The 24666-nt window shown below is 36.1% G+C and overlaps 2 protein-coding genes and 1 pseudogene across 2 annotated transcripts; all 3 read left to right on the forward strand.

Annotated features, from left to right (window-relative positions):
* The first annotated feature begins 1005 nt into the window (after positions 1-1005).
* LOC140825834 (vanillin synthase-like) lies at positions 1006-4999 on the forward strand. The gene is made up of 8 exons (XM_073187825.1): positions 1006-1243; positions 1379-1500; positions 2335-2450; positions 2905-2978; positions 3096-3360; positions 3573-3704; positions 4241-4376; positions 4693-4999. Exons 1-8 carry the CDS (start codon positions 1050-1052, stop codon positions 4728-4730), a joined length of 1077 nt encoding a protein of 358 aa, XP_073043926.1. The 5' UTR covers positions 1006-1049; the 3' UTR covers positions 4731-4999.
* Positions 5000-6640: 1641 nt separating this feature from the next.
* On the forward strand, positions 6641-9354 carry LOC140825836 (protein OXIDATIVE STRESS 3 LIKE 2-like). The gene is made up of 2 exons (XM_073187826.1): positions 6641-7026; positions 8615-9354. Exons 1-2 carry the CDS (start codon positions 6734-6736, stop codon positions 9084-9086), a joined length of 765 nt encoding a protein of 254 aa, XP_073043927.1. The 5' UTR covers positions 6641-6733; the 3' UTR covers positions 9087-9354.
* Positions 9355-11643: 2289 nt separating this feature from the next.
* LOC140828131 (uncharacterized) lies at positions 11644-13739 on the forward strand (annotated as a pseudogene).
* The last annotated feature ends 10927 nt before the right edge of the window (positions 13740-24666 follow it).

Below are 24666 nucleotides of genomic sequence, written 5' to 3' on the forward strand. Positions count from 1 at the left end.
ACTAAAATAATTAAAAATAATCTTGCGAAAGCCATCTTCTTTTTTCTCCGAAAATTTGATGAAGAATAATTTTTAGAGAAGAAGAGAAAGTTGGGGTGATTGAATGAGTTTGAGAGATCATATTTATAGGGCAAAAACTAGCCGTTTTGTTACCGTTTATGACCGTTGGTGAATAAAAGAATAAATGTATGTATTTGTATAATTTTATGGTAATAATATGGTATATATAATATTAGACATGTTTAAATAATTATATATATCATATCATAATATTATAACGACTGTCATAATTTATTTTGTTTAAAAACCTTATAGGCTTTTATACTTGTCGTATCCCTTGCCGGGAGTGTGGGATGTCGTCTTAACATCCTCCCAGGATTTATAACAAGTTTATGAAAAATTTATTTTATTATTTCTAATAATAACATTATATTGTATATTAAATAAATACATAATAAATAAATAACAGTAAAATAAATATAATTACTTTTGTTACCTTTTTCTTCTGTTTGGAGCTTGGAAAAGTATGTAGGACTTTTAGAGCTTCGTGCTGATAACGTGTTGTGAAAAAGTAAAAATTTACGGTAAAAAGTAAAAATCTCAAACTCTCAAAATTATCAAACTACACACTTTATAATATTTTTCTCTCAACTCAATTGTTATTTCATTCACAAATGAGTGCTCTATTTATAGAGTTTCATATACAAATATTCCAAAATAAATTACCTCATTACATACATCATCACACACTAATTTTCAATATTCAACACCTAATTTTACCTAATTTTCAACATTCAACATTCAACATACATATTTTAATATTATATTTTCAACAATAACTATCATTTTAATAAATCGAAAACCGATTTTTTAGAATTTTGTTGGGAATGTAATAATCTGCTCTATGTATTATACTCAATTTTACATTATTTAATGAAATGAGTTTTATTTTTTTTAAAAAAAGAAGAAGATAGGGCCCACCAAACTGTCACCGAGGGACCCAAGTACATACCATTTCATATCGTTGCATTTGATAATTTATCAATTGAATGGCTGGAATCGCGCAGCTCATTGCCGGTGTTCTTATCCTCTGCGCCGCAGGCGTACGATCCGATTCGGACCTCTTTGTGGAGGAGAATCCGATCAAGCAAGTCGTCGACGGTTTGCACGAGCTCGAGAACTCCATTCTCCAAGTCGTCGGAAACTGTCGCCACGCCTTTTCGTTTGCTCGCTTTGCTCACAGGTTTTTTCATTTTTAATTTCTTTTTGCGATTCCCTTCTTCTTCTTCTTCTTCTTCTTCTTTTTTGGTTTTTGGCGGTGCTGGATTGGTGATTTTTAGAGGTTTTTTAGTTTGTAAATGAATTTTTGTTGTAAAAGGTACCGAAAGAGGTATGAGGATGCTGAGGAGATTCAGAAGAGGTTCCAGATATTTGTGGAGAATTTGAAGATGATCAGATCACATAACAGGAAGGGACTCTCGTATACTATGGGAGTCAATGGTGATTTTTTTAGCCTTTTAATGATTAATAATTATCGAGTTTTTTAATAGTGCGGATTTTGTTGTTTTCTCTGTCTGTTACTCAGAGATGAGAATACGATCCTCTCGATAAACACTCTTCACTCCGGTGTTAAATGGGTTGACTTTATGATCCTCTCAATAACACTCTTCACTCCGGTGTTATATGGGTTGGCTTTGTGAAGTTTATTTGTTGTCTACTCCTGCATTGAAAATATTGAAGTGTGACTGTGTTGTCGTTACTGTGCTGATCAGTTTTGCATTTTTGATTTCGAGGATGATCTGTTAATTAAGGGAAGAAATATGGGTTTCTTTTAATGTATTCGCATATGTTTGAAGTTTTGCTTCACTTCTGCATATCTTTTGTTGTATTAACTGCAAAACTGAAATCACTGCGTAAAAAAAAACGATCTTTAGAAGTGATCGTAGCTTGTTGAACGGATTTTTTTGGATTAACTACAAAATACTGCATAAAGAAACTGATCTTTACTAGTGAATCTGTATACTCTCTTATAAGTGATCACTCTGGATGATTACTTTCTCCAGATATGAATCTGTACACTCTCTTCTTGATCATACATGACACATTCTTTCAGAATGCTTATTAGTTATTACTCATAAAAAATTGATATACTTCACATTTTCGATGTCTCTAAGATTGCAGTAGACATAGTTCTAAATCAGAGTTGCTTCAAGCTTCTGTTTGCCCTCTGCATCATTTCTTTTTTCATGAATTGAAAGATATGGTTTTGGCTGTTTGGAGTCATCAGATGTTTACCCTCATTTCATTTCTTGACTTATCTTAATTGTTAAACAGAGTTCACTGATTTGACTTGGGAGGAGTTCCGTAAGCATAGGTTGGGAGCCTCTCAAAACTGCTCCGCTACCGCAAGGGGCAATCACAAGCTCACAAATACCATCCTTCCAGAATCGGTAACTACAATGATTTCTTTCTCACCTAAGATACTGGTGTTTGGTACGGCATGCCTCCCTTCTGATAATTTTTTTTTGCGCCAGAGATGATCTATGTGGTTGTGTAGTTTCCTGACATGACCTGGAAAGAGTGCTCCACAGTGCTAGGTTGCCCTGAAATAAACAAACAACCATGTAATGTCAGTTTTTGAATTGGAATACATAAGAGACAGCTCTGTTTGGCTTGCTACAGTCCCAAAAGTTTTTTTGGAATAGAAATTTATGGCGGACAAAATTCATACCCCTGATATGATGAAATCACCCTTTCCGGGGATTCAAATTAGAAACTGTATTTAAATGATTATAAAGGGAAATTATCGAGTATGAATTTTTTTAAATGTGTTTTGAAGCTTATGAAATGTCAAAACATTTACAAAGTACTCATAGCATCTCATTTGGTCGTGTTGGATTGCAGAAAGATTGGAGGGAAAATGGCATAGTTAGCCCTGTAAAAAACCAAGGTCATTGTGGATCCTGCTGGACATTCAGGTTAGCTCAAGTTTGGGTCAACTAGTGAGGGGTGGAACTTAATTTAGTCAATATTCAGTGGATTAGAACCCACAATTACCATCAGCGCCTCCTGACAAGTATATGTGATATTTACAGCACAACTGGAGCACTTGAAGCAGCATACTCTCAAGCATTTGGAAAGGGTATTTCTCTTTCCGAGCAACAGCTTGTGGATTGTGCAGGAAAGTTCAACAACTTTGGATGCAACGGGGGTTTGCCCTCGCAAGCCTTCGAATACATCAAATACAATGGTGGGCTTGACACTGAGGATTCATATCCATATACTGGAGTGGATGGATCTTGCAAATATTCATCTGAAAATGCTGTTGTCAAAGTAGTTGATTCTGTCAATATTACCCTGGTAAGATTTATGATTGGCAAAATAGTAGGTGAATTGTTCTCAAGCCTTAAGTTTCATCATTCTTGTTCTTGGAGGATGTTCTTCTGTAGAAATGGGGCTGTTGTCAAATTAATTTATAGATGAAAATCACATGAGACACGAGACTATATCATAACTGTTTACAAAGGTTGAGATGCTTTTCGTAGTTTCCTCTGATGTTTCTGCAATCACAGGGTGCTGAAGATGAGCTTAAAGATGCAGTAGCATTTGCTCGGCCAGTAAGTGTGGCTTTTGAGGTGGTTAATGGTTTTAGAGCATATAATGGGGGAGTTTACACCACCACTTCATGTGGCAACTCTCCAATGGTGAGTTTTTTTTTTTGCATTGTTATGATGACACCCGTGAAATAAAACAAGTTTCTAGGAAAATAAATTTTTCCTATTGCCAATCTGCATTTACTGGCACAATAAATATGGTCTCAAATACATTGTAGCTCTAGTACAACCACAAACTACGACACACAATAAGAATATTCGATCTTGCATCCTACTTGTACTAGTAAAAGCCTTTTTCCTGCTGTATCTCTCTCTCAACCTACTTTTGTTAGACAAATGAGAGGATGTAATTGGAAATATTTCTTTAGAAAAAACTTTCAGCATCTTTCTCTCTCTCAGAGTGTCAATGGATGAAAAACATGTGGCTTTCAAGTTGGAATAACTTACATGCAAGGTATTCAAGCATGTATCTTATATATTTTTTTTCAGCAAAGACTACACAAATATGCAATTGAGGTCTTGCTAACCAATTTGTCAAGTGAATGAAGTTGGTGCACCGAAATTTAGTTCTTTGGTTCGTGCATGCAGGTATAACTTATAAGAAACCTTTTCGTACATGTTTGCAGGATGTGAATCATGCTGTTCTTGCTGTTGGTTATGGGGTTGAGGACGGAATCCCCTATTGGCTCATTAAGAACTCGTGGGGAGCTGATTGGGGCGACAAGGGTTACTTCAAAATGGAGATGGGCAAGAACATGTGTGGTAAGTTTTTCTCCGGATTACACATTATGATCTTCCAGTTTCATGACTCCTAACTCCTAATATCACACTAGGTTGAGAAGATTGTTCTTCTTTTATTGTAATCTGTTTTATAAAAATTCTACACACAATAATACTGATCTCCTTCATCTAAATGGGACTAGGGAATTTAATCGAGAGGAAGATTCATTTGGGATGTGACAACTTTTTTTTTAGACCTTTTTTTTGAGATTCGAACGTCTTTGTTTCTTGAACTTCGTGGATCCAATACCATCAAATATTTGTTTCATGAACTTTTGTCCATAACCCTTTATTGCAGGTGTTGCCACTTGTGCATCATACCCCATAGTTGCTTAACTTTCCATAAAGAAGATCGGTGTCGCTACGCGCATTTACAGGAAGCCAATGCTATGGTTGTAGATGCGGTAATTATCAAAGATTACCTAGGAAATTATGTGCAAAAAATGGTTCAAGTCTGTGTACAAAATAAGACATGAAAAATTTGACGCTGTATTCGGGGGTACTCTTAAACCTGGATTTGTGCATCAGCGAATTATTATTTAGACATACATCCACGGATGAAAATGTGCTTTGACTCTTATATATGTATTCTGTCTTTATGTTCATTTGTATGCATATTTTCAGTCGAAGGGAAAGCAAAAGTTACATATAATATTTGTGCTGTGCTGTATATTCACACATTAGTATCAGAGATATTGACACTTTAGTCCGAACAGTAAAATTGGTCATGGAGCTATTAAATTAAGTTTCAATCCTATTTGTGCTCGAATGTAAATATTTATTTCTTAACATCACTCGACGAATTTATTTCATTCTCCCCAGACTACAGTAACCATATTTATTTAATATATTCACGTACGTTGTCGTATAAAATTTTATATATTAAATACTTAATTTTTCACATGTTTATTTTAAAATTTAATTATCAAAGCGTATGTGAATTGTAATATTTTCACATTCAGACGATAAAGAAATTACAGTCATGCCAATTACATTACAAATGTTTGATTCTAAATTATTTTACCACTAGAAATAGAATTACAATGAAAATATTATTATACGTATGTGCTTCAATACGTAAATATAAATAAATATTTACATAAACATTAAGTAACTAGGATAAAAAAAATATAAATATCATAATATATACTAATATAATCAATATATAATAATAATAATCATATCTTGTTTTTTTTATCAATATATAATTGAAAATAACTTCAAATGGAACAAAAAGTTCAGATTCATGCAGATAGGAAAGAGTTTATACACATTAAAATAGCTAATAATGTTGTAATATAACAATAAGACTGAAGTAATAAAATTTAATATCAATCCTTATTCCAATTACTATAGACTTCTGCTTACGCACACGGGTGATCGTGAGCCATTTTGTAAAATATTTTCTTAAATTTTTATATCCACAATTTATTTAAAGCTTAAATATTTTAATTTTTAATCACCAATCAAATTCTATAATATTGTTTAGGTCGAATGATCCAATTAATACAGATGGGGCAATCCATTTCCTTCTTGGATTTGACACGAATATAAATTATATCCACATTTATTTGTAAATTGTTTTCAATTTAATATCTTTATTCTTTTCCTTCGATTTCGTAACCTGAACAATCTCGAATTTAATAGAAATTTTACTTAATAATCATATTTACTTGAATTTCTCAACCAAATATAAGTTTTAATTTAACAAAGCTTGATTTACCAAAGACGTCCAAAAATTAGATATCAATAGACTTTTTTTATACTAATTAATATACGAGAGACCAAAATATTTTTGGATTCAAATAATAGTATAAATAAATGCAACTGTGTCCGAATTTCTACCGTCGATATCATAATAATGTTAACAATTTTCAATAAGAAAAATATTAGGTGTCTACCATCCATATTTAAAATAAAAAAATAATATATTTTTCATGAATTGAATCGAATTAGAGATCCGTTTCACAAAATTAACTCGTAAAATAGTTTTTTAAGGAAAAAAAAAAAGACGAGACTAGGTTTTTAAGAATATTCTTGTTACGTTACATCCAAGGCATCTATTTTATATTCCAAATTTACAAAATTGGAGGATGTATGAGTTCAAGAAAATAATATACTAAAAATAATATAAAGAAAAGAAATTAAGGATAAATTTGAGTTTTGATTCTTAATCCTACCTTAATTACGTTTATGGCCTATTAAATAGACTATTATTATTGCTTTTTAGTCAACACTGGATAAAGATAAGGCCTTTCCAAAATCAATATCTCATTGTATATAAATTCAGAAATTTGTCCAAACGCAGTAGTGCAACAGCGATATCTGCACAATCGGAGATGGAAAATCCTGGCAGTACTGATCGGATTGAGCGATCAGGGGTTGTTACCGGCGATGCGCCTTGCGTTTCTTCGATTTACGACGCCCTGAATTTTTCCGCCGCCGATCGGGAGGAGGCCCGTGCGGAGGTGGAGGATCGGACCGGTTCTCTGTCGTCTTCCTCCATCTCATCAATAGGAAAAAACAGCGACGAGTCTTCCGGTGGTGGAGGAGATGGGGAGGAGGTCCAGAGTGAGTACAAAGGTGGAGCATTTGCTAGTTTGGAAGCTCTGGAAGAAGTTTTGCCTGTAAAGTAAGTGGTTTTGTTTTGCCCTTTCTCGTGAGTTTGGTGAATTCTTTCGATTTTTAGGGTTTTGAATTGGGGGTGGTTTAGTTTTTGTGAATTTGAGCCAAATTATAGATGATTTGATTTTTGAACAGTAAGAAAGGGTCATTCTCGAAAGGCTTGAACTGAATCATAGATGTTGTTGGAGAATTGATCTTACGCTGTCTTTATTGCTGTGAAAATTGAGTTCAGGCATATCAATCTGATGTGTGGTGCTGTCTACATTCAACAAATTAGGTTGAAATCCCCATGGATAGATCTCGTGGGAGTTGCAAAATTGTATTATTTGAGATTTCCTTTTCGACTCCATTGATGATCATAATTTTATTGCAAGAATTTATGGTGTTGGGTCTGAAATGAGTGTTGGAAACTTGAAGTAGCCTGATTTTTTCTTCTTGACTTACTATTAACTTCTGGAAGCATGGTTTTCTGTCTGATGATGCTTGAATTAGATAATTACATCGCTAATTGCTAGTATAAATTACACCGAGTTACATTACTTTTATGCTTGGATTACTTTATATTAGGGGAAATCAGAACAAGGTTGTTAATTTCTTCTCATACTTGATTTACTGATATATTCTAATCGTCTGTTGTAGTAGTTGCCAGTAGTATAAATAATATGAGTATTTGCTTTCACGAACCATGTAATGTAATAAATAATATGAGTATTTGCTTTCACGAACCATGTAATGTAATAAATAATATGAGTATTTGCTTTCACGAACCATGTAATACATTACATGGATCATAGTATATGAATTTACATGTGTAGAGAATGTTTTAAAAAGTGTATCTTGAGATGGATGATATTTTTATCTTAAGTTATAGAGAATATTTAAAGTTTATATCTTTAGATAGATAATATGTTTATACGATTAACTTTAATCCTTAGCGAACATATATGTTTTGGAGTGAGTGAAGACAGAACGACTAAGGGAGCAATTTTTTTCTTTCTTATTAAAGTTACACACGAAATTTCATTTTTTAAAAACTTCAGAGGGAGTAACCGCCTCCTTTTTTGGCGTCGCCCACTGGTCTGTACCTTTAAGTAACTTTTTTTTTGGTTAATTGCCACTTGATCGGGGATAACATTTGTCTATGGGATAGGAATGATGTAATAGGACTAATCAGTTTCAGGGGTACTCATTCCTATCTCGTCTAGTTGATAAAATACGTGATGCAGCAATAATATGAGAATGGGAATGGTTTTTCCTCATACCGAGTATGCATTAGAGTTGTTTATGAAAAGAATGACTGTGGTGTCTCAATCCATCCATCACAGTATCCATTGCTAAACTTCCACTTTGCCTGGTTTTTCTTCAAAACGTCAAAGTATTGTTTGTTCTTCTTTTTTAATTTGGATGTGTTTGCTCTTGACATTAATCTTGTCCTTCATTAATTTTTGGTTGTATAATCTCACTGTTCAGTTATCTCTATGGATTATTTGCCTTAAGAACTTTGCTCTAAATTATCTTTGCTGGCATGTGTTACTACCGTTCGTCTCTTCATTTTGTGAAATTATTTCCTCATGGTTTGTCTGCACTGATTTCAGGAGAGGTATATCGAAGTTCTATTGTGGCAAATCCATATCTTTTACTTCTCTGTTCGATGCTGCATCCTGCTCCTCTGTTAAAGATATCGCTAAACCAGAAGATGCATACACTAGGAAGCGCAAGAACATGATCGCATATAATGGCTACTGGGACAAGAAACAAAATAACTTCTCGAGCAGCAGACGTGGAGGATTATCGAAAAGACCTAATGAGTCTATGAGTATGTTATCTCTTGTTGCACCCTCTAATTGCCCTGAGAGCTGTTCTGGCGAAACATCTAACTCTAACTCTTCGTCATCTGGTTGCTGTCTTCCTCCTTTGCCACCCCACTCAAGAATTGCTATATTTAACGAACTATCATCCTCACCTCCTACTGATAAGTTTAGTTCATGGCGGTCTATGTCCTTGGCTGATCTTCGAGGTGCTGCTGCTGCTGAAGATTCAGCAAATCACAGCATCCCTGGAATATGAAGCGAGGATAGTGGCACCTGAATCAAGTCTGTATATCCTTCCCCTTTAATATTCAGTGTCACCCTATGGATCTAAATTATCATGGATGGTCATGGAGGTGGAGACTTTTTACTTGTTTTTTTTAGTTGTTTGGGCTAAATTCGTGGATCTCAATCACGTAAATGCAATCATTTTCTTCTTTCCTTATACGTACGTAGTTCGACTGGAATTCCGACTGAAGTCGTGTGAAAGTAGTTGGTAGTTATTTCGTGTGGATTATTTTGGTAAACCGGTTTATTTTTTTAAAATTAGCTAGTTATCTTAGTTTGGTTGGCGCTGCTTATTCTTTTTAAAATTAGGAAGGCCAAACGAACAAAATAAACCAAAATTAAACTGGGAACTTATCTTTAAACATGTTTTTATTCGGTTGGTTTGGTTATTTAAATTGATTGGTTTAGTTTTTTTTTTTTTGGTTGTAAACGAACCGAATATGAAGAAATTTTTTAAGGTTTGAATTCAGTTTGAATCAAGTATATTAAAGGTAGAGTTCGATTTGAAGTTCAAATATTTTATTGTTTTTGGTTCAAATTCGATTTAAATCAAGATTTGCAATTTCGGGTTGAAATATTTGAATATATTCAAGAACTATTCTAAAAGAAAGACGTGAAAGATAACATTTTGCTTTGCATAGTTGGTGACAATATCCAAAACAATTATGTCAAGCCCCAAGCTTAAGCTCGTGCTTGTATGATTGTATAATCGGTTTTTATAACAACTACTTCGTATTTGTCATCAGTTTATGAAAATAGTTAACATAAGTTGTTATAAGATTACATTGTATCTCCTTATAAACTAATTTAAACATCATTTTCTAACAAATGTGGGATAATAGGTGCTACAATAACCCCTAGTTCAGAAGGCGATATCTTCGTCAAGGCCCGACCCTTGATCCACCGAGCTTGGGTGTTATAATCACCTTTTTTCAGAATGCGACGTCTTCGACACGGCCTGAACCTCAATCCAGCAGACCTAGAATTTATGGATGGATCTTACATGTTCAAGAAGTGGTTCATCGTATGTAAGCCTATACGAATATTTTTGTTAATAATAGTTTTGATTTTTTCAACTAATATGTCCATTAAACTAAAGTCTATATTTCCAACCCCAGGTGGAGAAAAAAGTAGTCGATCTTTCGTGTTTTTGGATCTCTTTTCTTTGAGGCGTCGTATATTGTTTCACCACAAAAAATTATTTGATTCTTTTCTTTCTAAAAATTTCCACGAAACATGGAAATTCTTTGAAAGAAAAGAATCGAATAATGCTTTTAATTCAGTAAAAAAAAGATTGTCCAGCCTCGGTAAGGTGCAGGTACTAGCTTAGCTTAAGCTTAACAGTTCTTCCCGTCACTTAACACTCTGTCCTGCAGATTCAAGAAGTAGCTCTCACACATGTATCATTTTTTCTTACACGACACTTATTTCTTGGTGTTCCTAGTAGTGACTGTCTCTGATACAACTTTATCATGTCGTGAGCCCAGGCTTGCGCTTTTGCGACTACACATTGAGCTCCTACATCAACTAATTCATATTTATCATCGGTTTACGGAAATTGTTAACACAAATTGCAAGAGAAATACATTGTATTACTTTATAAATCCATTCAAATATATTTTTCTAACCAATGTGTGATAGATGCATCACAATAAATGTCATTCTTTGTACAAAAATGGACAAATATATATCAATTGGTAAACTACATACACAAATATAATTATTTTAATAACATTCATTAATATAAAAAAATAAAATGATATTTTTCTCATTTTATATTTAGTATTATGATTATATGGCGGCACATTGAGAAAATTTTCACGCCTAGTCATACGGGCGTTCTAGAGATTTTGAAAACTAAATGAGACCAGGTTTGCTTCACTTGTCCGAAAACAATACCTCTGGACTCACTGGCAAATATTTATATTATTATATTTTTATCCATATATTAAAATAATTTTAATTATATATATGATTTACTTATTGAGTTATAATTTTATTAATATATAGTTATAATATTATAAGATATTAGTGTAATTATATAAATATTTATAAAATATATTATATTTGAATATATAATTTATTTATTGAGACATAATTGTAGTAATATACAATTCTAGTTCAATACTTTATATTAATTAATAATTTTAGTTTACTACGAAGATTATGATACTTATTGATCATAATATAGCTTTTAAACAGCTATAATTCCTTTTAAAATTTTAATTAGTAAAATTATTTGAAATTTATAATAGTAATTGGACTTAACTACAATTTACATTAAAAGTAAAACTGACTTTTTAGTTAGACCATGTACTAATTAAATTATTTACAGTAGCTCGTGTACTAATTTATCAATTTATTAATAACTAGTGGAACAAAATGATTTTTTTCTCTATAATTATACATTATAATGTTATATCTAATGTGCTAGAAAGAGATACGCGCATAGCACCATGTTTTATTAATTTATTTTTATTTTTCACAAGTGATGTAAAAAAAATATGCTAAAATTCTTTGACACTCAATCTACAAAACTTGTACATTGAAAAAGATGGGCAGTAGGTTTTCAGGAATTTTTAATATGTTTTATGTGAATCGAGTCTTGGTTTGTTGTGTTTGTCTGCAAAAGGAAGTGCTAAAAATAGCTAAGGTACATGCGGCCTGCCTTAGTTTAATGATTAATATGGTTCCTTTCTTGCTTTTGGAATGCTTCATGTATGAATAAGTGAATATCAGATAAAGAAACCACTGTTTTTCCATTTTCGGACAGTGATTAAAGAAGAAAGCATCAATTTAGAAAGATACGTAGTTTACAGTGAAATCAAAAGGAAACCAAGAGTGGATTACGAGACAGATTTGTGTGTCAAGAAATGTACGTGTTAAAGAAGTATCGAAGCATTGGTGTGGATCTTGTCTGTCCTTTTGATTGAGTATAATTGTTGTTATGGAATGTGAATCTAATGCTTGCCCCCCTTGTTCACTCATTTATCTGTCAAGAATTGGCCTAGTAAATTCATGAGTACATGTGAAGTCCCAACTAACTATTTCTACACTTCCTCCCATAATCCTGTATATACCAGCTGGAACGATGATGGGGATTGGATCAATAGAAGCTTCGTCTTCTTCCTCTATAGTAGTCCCCTCGGTCATAATCGAGCATTCGTTGGACATAATGGAGCGTTCGTTGGACATCGGTGAAAAATCTTTGAGGCGGAAAATGCACAGAGTACAGCCAGCACTGCGGTTGAAGAAGCATCAGCAGAGTGAGCATTATGTGTACGACCCCATGGTGGTTTCGCTCGGTCCTTACCACCATGGGAAACCTCATCTCCAACAAGTGGAGGAATACAAGCAGAAATCCCTCGCTATGTTCCTCTCCGGCAGTGGCAGAGATGAGGGATTCTTTCACAGCAAGATTATTGAGCAAATCCATGAAATCAGGAGTTGCTACAGTGGAGTGTCAACAGATTTGTATGATGATGAGGCACTGTGTATGATGATGCTTCGCGATTCTTGCTTCCTCATATGTTACATGAAGGTAGCTACGGGGGACAGGAAAATGAAATTTCATATGAGCCAACATCTTGGAGCATCTGCAAGTGCCTTAATGGATCCTGATATATATATGCTCGAGAATCAAATCCCATATTCAGTCATCAAGCTCTTGATCGAGTCAAGATTCGGTGAAAATGAAGGGAAATCTTTGCTCCGCAAGTACTTTATCAGTGTGAGCTTTGGGGAAGACCAGATTCTTGAAAAAATTCCTTGGGAAGACGATAAAGACGAGGAGCCTCTTCACCTTTTAGAAGCTTTCCAAAAGATATTCTCCAGAGACTCAAGGAAGAAGAGCGAAACAAACAACCAAGATTCCTACAATTTCAAAAATCGTAGCAGTGGGTTTCGATGTGTAACCGAACTTATAGCGAAGGGAATCGATTTCAAACCGAGTTCAAACTGTTTGGCTGATGTCCGGTTTGAATCTCACGCCTTCTATGGACAGCTTAAGCTACCCATTTGGTTTGTTAGCCCTGATGACAAAGTGTTCTTCGCTAACATGATAGCATTTGAAACATCCCCAGGGACCAGAGCCAACATCACCATCGGCGAAAACATGGATGGCGGAGCTGATTCACACTTACTTTCGGAACCCATGGACTGTTATTGCTTTGCTCGTTGCCACTTTTATCATTGTCTTAACTTTCATCCAAACTTACTACACCGTCCGGAATGGTTAACTAGTTTTCCAAGAAATCATCTACCACAATTACTAAATCTCCTCGAGGATCCGACAATGTTACACTTGATAAATATCCCATCAACTAGACAATAGTTTTCTCATTTGGTCATGTCTTGGTTAGTCCCGAAAAATTGTATTATCATGGTCTATCGGTTTTTATATGGACGGTCACAATTAGCAGCACATTCGAAAGTAGACAAAGACAAACAACACTTGTGTTTCTTAATAGAACTGGTATTTTTTAATACATCAGAAATCATGAGGGAGATAGATGATGCAAAGTAAAGCTTTTTTTTATCTGCCAAGAGTTCAGCGAGAGCTAGCTAGCTCTGACAAAGTTCTCGGCTTCGCTTTGAGGCAGCAACAACAGCATTCATCAGGATCCCGCGATATATGATAAGAAAATTAAAAAATTTACTAAAATAGATTTTTATAAATGATAATAGAATATTTTTATAATTTTTATAGATGTAAGGATTATTTTGTCCGACATATATCAAAGTTGATGAAAATATCAGAATAAGATGAAAAACAGTAAATTTGTGTTTTGTCAGAATTAGGTGTTGTGCCAGATGTTACAACATCTCGGACAACATCTATTTGCAGCGGAAAATTAATAACACAAATTCACTTTAAATAATTAGATGGACACTATTAAATATGCACAAGTATAAATACTTGTGCGGTGCCTTATGGCAAAAATTAATCACTAGAAAACCACAATGTTTACACAAAAACCTAACACAAGTGATTATGACAAAAATCAATTTTCTCAACAAGTTGAGAAAATAAAGCTTTCTAAAAACAAACAACCAGAATAAAACTAAAAAAACAAGAAAGCAAAAAAAAAAAAACGTGTTGCCCAACAGTAGATCCAAGAGAACCAATCTTCAGCCAACGTCTGCAAGGATGTTGTCTTCGGATGCTCTCAACATTCACGGCAACACTTGATATCGGCAGTCTTTAATGGAACGATGTTCCTCGTGATTTTCTCTGAACTTTAGATCGTGCAAAGTATGTATATGACTCTGGGTGAAAAAGACGGCCACGCCCAACGTCCTAGGTTTTTCCTTTTTATAGATGAGAGCCTTATCTTTTAAGGAAACCTATTAAGCAAGGAAAGTGAGAGTTTTATTAGGAATAAACTCTTTTTAAACATTAAGATCATATCTTATCAATTCACTAAATCTTTTAATATCTCATTAGAAAAGGAAGGCAAAATCAAAACAAATATTTAGTCAATCAAAACAATAAGGAAAATATATCGGAGGAAATAATTAATTATATTAATTGAAAACTTGGAAAATATTATTTCCCTTCAATCTCCCCCTTTTTGCCTTTCTTGGACAAAATGAGATCAAACCCATATATCATTCTTAGTTCATTTTAACTCCCCCTGAGTTCAGACACTTTTGTCTCCCCCTGAATAAGAAACTGTTAACAGAGGTGTTGTTAGTAAAGGTGACAACATTCAAAGCAACACCTGCACAAGCTCTTGATATATCCAAGCAAAACAAAAGGGAGAGGCAGACTTACACACTAGAAGAGCACAAACAGTTAACACTATAGGAGCATAGACAGTTTAAACAGAAGATCAAAACAGAAAAAAAATTAGTCAGCTCAGCTTAATCAATCCTCATCATCACTATCATCCTCATCTTCTGTATCAGTGTCATCCTTAGTGCCAGAGGGACCAACATCATCTCCCCCTTTTTGTCCATGAAAGACTCCAACAGCCAGCAGTGCTTGGATGGTAATAGCTAAATCCTCATAGTAGGCCAAATCAGCTTTGGCTTGTTCAATCTTCTTCAGTGCATGATCGAGAACCATCTGGGCACCAGCTACTGATATTTTAACATAATCAGACAAGGATGGAGTAGCGGTGGTAGGTGCAGACGGACCAGTGGTAGGAGGTACAGTGGTGGAGGAGGAAGGCTGAGTAGGGCCAGTAGCAGGAGGTACCGAGGCAGAGGCACTCCATGGAAGATCAACCTTCCGCTTGCCGTGCATAAGTGCAGAGGCAATCTTGAGCGGATCAGTGGGCAAAGATAAAGGTTCTGTAATGTTCTTAACAAACCCCTGTGACACCAAGATTCCATAAATCAGAGAGGGAAATGGGAGCTTGGATGACTTCAAACCACCAGCAGCGTACTGCAACACTGTGTTGAACACCAGGCGGCCAAAGTTTAAAGTTGAATTCCCAACAGAGAAGAGAGTCAGCGCCTGAGCCTTGGTGACAACAGTGGTATTCGTAGTCGGGGTCCAATTATGGATGGCAATCTTGTGCAGCACCGAATAGAGTGAAGTAAGGGTAGCAGCTGAGACCTTGTGTGGATGGAGAGGAAACTTGCTGACCATGCCACCAGTGAGGACAGAAATTACCTCACCTAAATCCGGAAGAGAGCCTTCAGCAGCAGCAGGTGTATCATAGTGTGCATTGATTACATCGGCTGTGAAGTTGTATACCCTGTTGCGGACAAAAACTTGTCCAAATTTTGCCGATCTTGGATCCCCAACACTTAAAGTAAGATTACCATAAAATTCAAGGATAGCCTTATGACAGTAAGGGAGAACAGAGGAGCAAGTAGAGAACAGACCCCTAGATTTGAGAAACTCAATTAAATTGTACCGATAAAAGGCTTCCACATCCACATTACGCTCCGCAACAAACTCTCGATTTTCATAGAGAGGCCAGTTCGAGAATGCAGTCTCAGAGTAGAACATGGTGTTGTAACAAGTGGCCAAATCATAGGCAGATAGATCAATGTCATCCTCAGTGTTCTCAACATCTGGGGCAACATCCATAGGTTCAGAGTCATTTGCACCACCAGAGATCGCTTCATCAGCAGAGGCACTCTTTGACTGGCTGGAGACGGTCGGATTTGTAGCGGAATGGTGAACAGTAGAGGTTGAAGGAGCCTTTCCCTTCTGATTTTTCAAGTTGGCCATAAATTGGGCCAACGAAATTTCAACCTCATTCTCATCAACAGGATTCTGAGAGGATAATGTGAGAGAAGTGACCGGGTTAGAGGGAGCATCATCGTCATCCTGGATAGAAGACGAGGATGATGAAACCACAGTAACTCGGGGTGCAGGTCTTTTACGAGCAACCAATTCGTAGTCCCCATCAGCGGAGTCATCTCCCGAAGTCTCTGCAGGGTCAATCAACGATGGACGAGTGGATGGTTGCCCTTTGTGCCGAAACCGTTTCCCTGGTGTGAGGTCAGGATTATACCCTGCCTGCCGCTTGGATCGACGAACGGGCGGACGCGGAGGATCGTATACTTGAATGATTGGTGGATTCTCTACGTCAAAGGCATTTCCAGGTTCGCCTGGAGCAATTATCTCCAAAGGGACTGGATCTTCAGTTGTAATTACCAATGGTAGAGGCGATTCGACAGCGGGTGTCGTAGCAGATGTTGTCTCAGTACCGGCAACATTTTCGGTGTGCCCCATTTCACTCCGGATGTCCAGGGGATCAAAACCAGTGCCTGCCATTGATGATAAATTGCAAGTCAGACAGAGAGACAAGAATTTCAGAAGGAAATGCGAGAGTGTTGGTGCAATGTCTTAGGGTTTCTATGGTGAGTGTGAAGTAGGTGAGAAGTGGGGAGACCGATAATCACAATTAAGCGCAAAGGAACTGCCTGTAAGTCTAACGGTAACAAAAATTCAATTTAACCAAATCAGCCGTTAACCCCTTTAATTAAGTACATAGATAATTTCTCGCACAAATTGGATTCAAAAATTCCAGAAGTAACCCACATCGATTATCGCACCACTAGACATCGTGCATCACGAAGATTCGAGAGTTTTGCACAATCTGGATTTTTATCGAATTTTCGTTGTCGAGATACTCATGTCCTCGTGACACAACAATATTCACAATGTTATGTTTATGCATGACCTATTTATGCCTAATAACAGAATGTAATAGAAATAGAAACATGAAAACAAATGTGAGATATGTTTACAGAAGAGGTGTTGTCACAAATGTCGGCAGCATCTTCTGACAACACGTCCAATTCCAAAAAAATAATTTTGATTTTTCTGCACACTTGGAGATTTTTTTTTTTTTCTGACCATAGAAGTGGCAGCTCCCACACTAGAAGAACGGTCTTCTTTAGGACTCCTCTAGGTAGCTTTTTCCATTTTCTTCTATTTTGCCTTCTGTATTAAATTCAGAAGAGGTAGCTCCCACACTAAAAGCACAGTCTTCATTGGACTCTTTTAGGTAGCTTTTTCCCATCTTTTCTTCTGATACAGAGCATATGCATAATTGATTTTTCTTTTTACTCACTCTTTGCAAGTCACTTTTTGTATGGGACAATGTCATGGAGTACATGATCATCCTTCAACTATTTTGTGATTTAATCAGATTGTTAACCATATCCAAGTGTGTCAAATAAGATAGAATAAGGAATTGTAAGTGTAACAGAAGATTAAGCAACATCATTCCAACACATCATATCACAGAATGCATGAAAATGCAGTATGTCTAAATCCTAGAAATGCAAATGCATGTTAGATGTTGTCCGAGATGTTGTAACATCTGGAGAAACATCGATCAATGCTTAATCAGAACACATACTGAGAGATTTCCTGAGATTGGAGAATCTCTCAAAGTCTAATGCTTTTGTGAATATGTCAGCCAGTTGGTTATTTGTATCAACAAAATCAATTCTAATCAAACCTTGTTCGACTAAGTCTCGAATAAAATGATGCCTTATGTCAATGTGCTTTGTCCGAGAGTGTTGTACTGGATTTTTTGAGATGTTAATTGCACTAGAATTATCACAGTACACCATTAAAGGATCACTCTTAAGACCATAATCCTCTATCATTTGATTCATCCACAGAAGTTGGGTACACGCATTTCCAACTGCTACATATTTAGATTCGGCAGTGGATAAGGACACACAGTTCTGTTTTCGACTATGCCAAGAAATTAAATTATTGCCAAGATAGAAACACCCCCCAGAAGTACTTTTTCTATCATCTATATCCCCTGCCCAGTCAGCATCTGAGAATCCTACTAGATTAGAATTGGTTTCATGAGTATACCATAATCCTAGATTAATGGTTCCGGCTATGTATCGTAGGATACGTTTTACAGCTTTTAAATGAGAAATCTTAGGATTAGATTGGTATCTAGCACATAAACACACACTAAACATTAAGTCAGGGCGGCTAGCAGTCAAGTATAAGAGACTTCCTATGATGCTGCGGTAAAGGGTGTTGTCAACATCTTCGGCCGCAACATCTTTGGATAGTTTTTCATTTGAGCCCATTGGTGTTCTCATGTGCTTGACGTTTTCATTAGCAAATTTCTTAATTAAATTCTTTGCATACTTGCTTTGGCATAAAAAGATGCCGTCATGCATTTGTTTTATTTGCAAACCCAAAAAGTAGTTTAGCTCACCAACCATACTCATTTCAAACATAGATGACATGCACTCAACAAAGTCATTGGCATGCTGTTGTGATGAAGAACCAAAGATCATATCATCGACATAGATCTGACAAATAAGAATCTCACCTTTGGCCTTTTGAATGAAGAGTGTTTTATCTACCTCACCTCGTGTAAATCCGATGTCAAGGAGATAGTCAGTCAACCTCCCATACCATGCACGGGGTGCTTGCTTCAAGCCGTAGAGAGCTTTTTTCAATTTGTACACATGATTTGGATGATGTGGATCCTCAAATCCTTTTGGCTGTCTCACATGAACTTCTTCATTCAAGAACCCGTTCAAGAAGGCACTTTTGACATCCATTTGGAAAAGTTTTATTTTCATGTAGCATGCAATGGCAAGCAAAAGTCGGATTGACTCAATACGGGCAACAGGAGCAAAGGTCTCATCGAAATCAACCCCCTCAACCTGTGTGTACCCCTGAGCAACCAGCCGTGCTTTATTTCGAATGATGTTTCCTGACTCATCAGTTTTGTTTTTAAAAACCCATTTTGATCCAATGATATTGCCATGGTCAGGGGGTGGAACTAGAGTCCACACCTCATTTCGAACAAACTCTTCAAGTTCATCATGCATAGCATCAGTCCAAAATTCGTCTTTTAGTGCTTCCATAACATTTTTTGGTTCAATTTGAGACACAAAGCATGAGAATCTAACCTGCGAGTACATGGTACTCATGCACACAAGTCCAACCATTTTTCGGTAGTCAATTTTATCCTTCTTCCAGGTCTGGATATCTTCACTCATTCCTCCAATGATTTGAGACGACGGGTGGTTCTTTTGGATTTTGCTTGGGATACATGGTCCATCCTCGACTTCCTCATTATCGCTGTGAACATATTCTTGCGATTTGTTGACATCAGTGTCACATGTTGTGCCAGATGTTGCAGCATCTGGAGCAACATCTGTCGTTTTCAGCGGTATTTGAGTTTCTAACAGATCTTCAACATCATCTTCTGCAGTTTTCTTCCTAAGATCTGCACAATCATCAAACACAACATTAATTGATTCCATAATAGTCCTTGTTCTGAGATTAAACATACGATAGGCACGACTATTAGTGGCATATCCGAGAAACAGACACTTATCACTCTTGGAGTCGAACTTAGCCAGTTGATCCCTGTCATTCAAAGTATAACATACACAGCCAAAAACATGAAAGTATCTAAGGTTAGGTTTCTTTCCCATAATGATTTCATAAGAGGTCATGGTTGATCCACTCCTTAGATACACTCTATTTGAAATATGACATGCTGTGTTTAGGGCTTCTGCCCAAAAACGCTTTGCGAGGTTCTTTGAAGTTAACATTACTCTTGCCATTTCTTGCAAAGTCCTGTTCTTACGTTCAGCAATGTCATTCTGTTGCGGTGTTTTTGGTGCTGAAAATTCATGAGAAATACCTTTTCTGTCACAGAATGATGAAAATGAACGATTTTCAAATTCTTTACCGTGATCAGTCTTGATCCTTCTTATCTTCAAACTGTGGAGGTTAGTGATTCTAGTGATCAAGTTTTTGAATACATCGAAAGTATCCGACTTCTCTTTAATAAAATTAACCCATGAGAAACGGGAGAAGTCATCCACACATACGAAAGAGTATTTCTTACCTCCGAGGCTCTCAACTTCCATAGGACCCATAAGGTCCATGTGTAGTAATTCCAGACACCGTGTTGTCCCAGGTGTTGACAACACTGGATGGGACACGTGAGTCTGTTTACCCTTTTGGCAGTCACCGCACACATATGGTATACCAGAGGAGAGATTAGGCATACCTCTTACTGCATCATACTTACTCAAGTTTTTCAGGGTTTTGAAGTTTGCATGTCCTAGTTTTTGATGCCAAAGGTCAAGTTCGGTGATCTGCACATGTTTGCATGAAAGGTCTTCTCCTATTTGGTAGCAATTGTCTGACGACCTTGTACCTGTCATAACACACACATTCGATTCATCAAAGACTTCACAGTTATGTTTATCAAATTTAACAAACAAATTATCATCGCATAGTTGGCTTATGCTTATCAAATTTGAATTCAATCCTTCAACATGAAGCACATTGTGAAGCTTTGGCAATCCTTCAACATTCAGTGTGCCCTTTCCTATAATTCTTCCTTTTGCTCCCCCTCCATAGGTCACTCTACCACATTTTAGTTCAACATACTCGATCAGATGTTCTTTAGACCCCGTCATGTGGCGTGAGCTTCCACTATCAAAGTATCAATGACCTGCAGTATTAGTTTTCAATGAAGTGTAGACAACTTTACAGTGAGTTGTTACCTTTGGGACCCAAATTTGTCTTACTATAGGTCGATGGTGGCAGGTGTTGCGGAAAGTGTTGGACAACATTCGGGGCAACATCTGGCTCGACTTTTGATTCATGCGATCATCCCTGAGTTTAAAACAGTATGGCCTGATATGACCAGGCTTAAAGCAGTAATGACATACGTACCTTCGTTTTCTTTTCCTAGGGATGGGTGCCGCAGATTGTCTTTTTGGAGGAGAGCTTTTGATGGGGGACTTGGATTGAAGTTGTGGAGATGTATCATCTTTTCCTTTCACAAAGACTGTAGACTTGGAAGATTCACCTGTTTCGAACACACTGTCCTTGAACCCTAAGCCTTTCTTGTCATCTCTTCCCATCAAAAGTATGGATTCAAGCTTGGATGTGCTTGTATTAAATTTGGACAGGGTTTCAGTTGCTCTTTGAAGATCTTCTCTGGTCTTACCAAGTTCCAAATCCTTTTTGCTCAAAATTACCTCGAGTTTAGCAACCACTGCTTTTAGATCAGCATTTTCTTTCATCACCGATTTCAGTTCAGCATTTTCTTTCACCAGATTGGCATTAAGCTTGTTTCTTTTGGTCCAATCTTCAAACAGTTCTTCATAAAGCTCTTGAACACTCTCAAGAGTAAGTTCTTCACCTTCAGCCTCCAGATCATCTTCATTCAAGTTTTCAGAAACTGTAGAGTTGAAACAGACTGGTTTTTCACAAATGTTGTGGCCAGGTGTAGCAACACCTAGGGCAACACCCAAAGGATTCACTTGTAGCCAGCGGGTTTCTGTCAGTAGTGCAGTTAGAGAGGTTTGATTGTCTTCATCCGTGGACTTCTCCTCAAGATCAGATTCTTCATCGCTAAGGGATGCATTATACCTTTTGCTCTTGCGTAATCTGTTTGCACATTCGTTGGCGTAGTGACCAAATCCTTGGCATTCTCTACACTGCACAGAATCAGACTTCCTTGATTTGAATTGTCCATTGCCTTCATTCCTAGTTTGAATTGGTAACTTCGCAGGTAACCTTTGTGACTTTTCAGGAAGACTAGAATGTTTAGAAGGTTGTGTATCCTTTTTCTTTTCCCGGATTCTTTTCAAGTAATCCCCAAATTTCTTTGTGATAAAAGAGATAGAATCCTCACAGAGATCAGAATCGTTGACTTCTTGAGATATTTGTAGAAGTTCATTGTAGGAGTCATTAGAAGTTTGAAGTGCAATTGTCTTCCCTTTGTCCTTTCTTTGCATATCCAGATTCATCTCAAACGTGCGTAGTGAGCTGATAAGATCTTCCACTGACATCTTAGACGTGTCCTTAGCTTCATCTATTGCACAGATTTTTATATTGAATCTTTCAGGCAGAGAACGGAGGATTTTGCTTACTAGACGCTCACTGGAGATAGATTCTCCAGCACTGAATGCCTCATTAGCAATCTCCCGTAGACGTCGATCATACTCAAGTATGCTTTCAGATTCCTCCATCCTCATCATTTCGAATTTGGAGGTAAGCATCCTTAATCTGGTTCGTCTCACACTCTCAGACCCTTCGCAATGGCATTGAAGGATATCCCATGCACTTTTAGCCGAAGTACAGTTTGTGATTAAACTGAACATGTTCATATCAACCGATGTGAATATAGCATTCAAAGCCTTTGAGTTATGATTTGAATTTTGCACTTCGTCAGCAGTCCAGTCATTTTCAGGCTTTGGTCGATTGTCCCCCTCTTGATCTGTTGCGACTGGTGGAGTACATCCGTTGATGACGCGCTGCCATGCCCGTTCATCTAGGGATTTTATGTAGTATCGTATCTTGACCTTCCATAAGCTGTAATTAGTACCATCAAGGACTGGTGGTCGAAGTGCTGCACTTGCAAATGTGATGTCCATTATATATTTCTGTCAAACAAAACAAAAACCAGAATCAGCACTTAGTATATCAAGAGTTGGCTCTGATACCACTTGTAAGGATTATTTTGTCCGACAGATATCAAAGTTGATGAAAATATCAGAATAAGATGAAAAACATTAAATTTGTGTTTTGTCAGAATTAGGTGTTGTGCCAGATGTTACAACATCTCGGACAACATCTATTTGCAGCGGAAAATTAATAACACAAATTCACTTTAAATAATTAGATGGACACTATTAAATATGCACAAGTATAAATACTTGTGCGGTGCTTTATGGCAAAAATTAATCACTAGAAAACCACAATGTTTACACAAAAACCTAACACAAGTGATTATGACAAAAATCAATTTTCTCAACAAGTTGAGAAAATAAAGCTTTCTAAAAACAAACAACCAGAATAAAACTAAAAAAACAAGAAAGCAAAAAAAAAAAAACGTGTTGCCCAACAGTAGATCCAAGAGAACCAATCTTCAGCCAACGTCTGCAAGGATGTTGTCTTCGGATGCTCTCAACATTCACGGCAACACTTGATATCGGCAGTCTTTAATGGAACGATGTTCCTCGTGATTTTCTCTGAACTTTAGATCGTGCAAAGTATGTATATGACTCTGGGTGAAAAAGACGGCCACGCCCAACGTCCTAGGTTTTTCTTTTTTATAGATGAGAGCCTTATCTTTTAAGGAAACCTATTAAGCAAGGAAAGTGAGAGTTTTATTAGGAATAAACTCTTTTTAAACATTAAGATCATATCTTATCAATTCACTAAATCTTTTAATATCTCATTAGAAAAGGAAGGCAAAATCAAAACAAATATTTAGTCAATCAAAACAATAAGGAAAATATATCGGAGGAAATAATTAATTATATTAATTGAAAACTTGGAAAACATTATTTCCCTTCAATAGATAATATCATAATGAAATAAATAAATAAACTTTAATATATAACTCAACATTGTAGAAAAATTATTAAATTTTCTAAACAAAAAATTACAAAACCTGAAAGAATGGTTAAATAGTATCTTGTGGGTAAAATCTTGTGGTACAATTTTTCATTCCCCAAATATTTAATCAGTCATTTTTCTATACTTGATTTAATTATTATTATTATTATTTTTATATTGAATGTTGATATATAAATCCATTAATCTTTTACATGTATTTCATGTTTTTTAAATCAATTTATTTGATTTAATTACTTTTCTAATATACATATAAAGATATCCCAATTAATATTCAAAATAAATTACCTAAATGGTCTCTTAGGCTCTATAGTTGCCTCAAAATGTCCAGTAAGGTGTGCGTTGCATCTGAATTTTAATTAAAATTAAATACGAACTCATTTTCCGCAAAATGAGTTGCAGATGATGTTACAGGAATGGCATCACCACAACTGCGGTTGGACTTCTAGTTCGAAAGAGTCCAAGTACTCGTTATTAACATGGAAATCTAAGTGTTTTTCTTGATGCGAGTGCCTTTCAAGAATAAATTTTTCTTGCAGTGTTGAAACATGGATTTTCCTGTGCTGATAACATTTTGCGGAGTCTGGCTTTAGGTTTCATGGGGTTAGAATTGTTTGAGAGATTCAATCGTAATAATGACATTCACTCGCAATTTTTCCATAGATTTCTTCCAGGATCATGTGGCTTTTGGACTGTTGTG

This window comes from Primulina eburnea, chromosome 3 (assembly GCF_022965805.1).
Source record: "Primulina eburnea isolate SZY01 chromosome 3, ASM2296580v1, whole genome shotgun sequence".
NCBI classification, from domain to species: Eukaryota; Viridiplantae; Streptophyta; class Magnoliopsida; order Lamiales; family Gesneriaceae; genus Primulina; species Primulina eburnea.

Excerpts from the sequence above, each read along its gene's own strand:
- LOC140825836 (XM_073187826.1), top strand. The coding sequence starts at position 6,734 with ATGGAAAATCCTGGCAGTACTGATCGGATTGAGCGATCAGGGGTTGTT. Across the intron at positions 7,027-8,614 it reads GAAGAAGTTTTGCCTGTAAA|GAGAGGTATATCGAAGTTCT; the intron begins GTAAGTGGTTTT and ends CACTGATTTCAG.
- LOC140825834 (XM_073187825.1), top strand. The coding sequence starts at position 1,050 with ATGGCTGGAATCGCGCAGCTCATTGCCGGTGTTCTTATCCTCTGCGCC. Across the intron at positions 1,501-2,334 it reads GTATACTATGGGAGTCAATG|AGTTCACTGATTTGACTTGG; the intron begins GTGATTTTTTTA and ends ATTGTTAAACAG. Across the intron at positions 3,705-4,240 it reads CATGTGGCAACTCTCCAATG|GATGTGAATCATGCTGTTCT; the intron begins GTGAGTTTTTTT and ends ACATGTTTGCAG.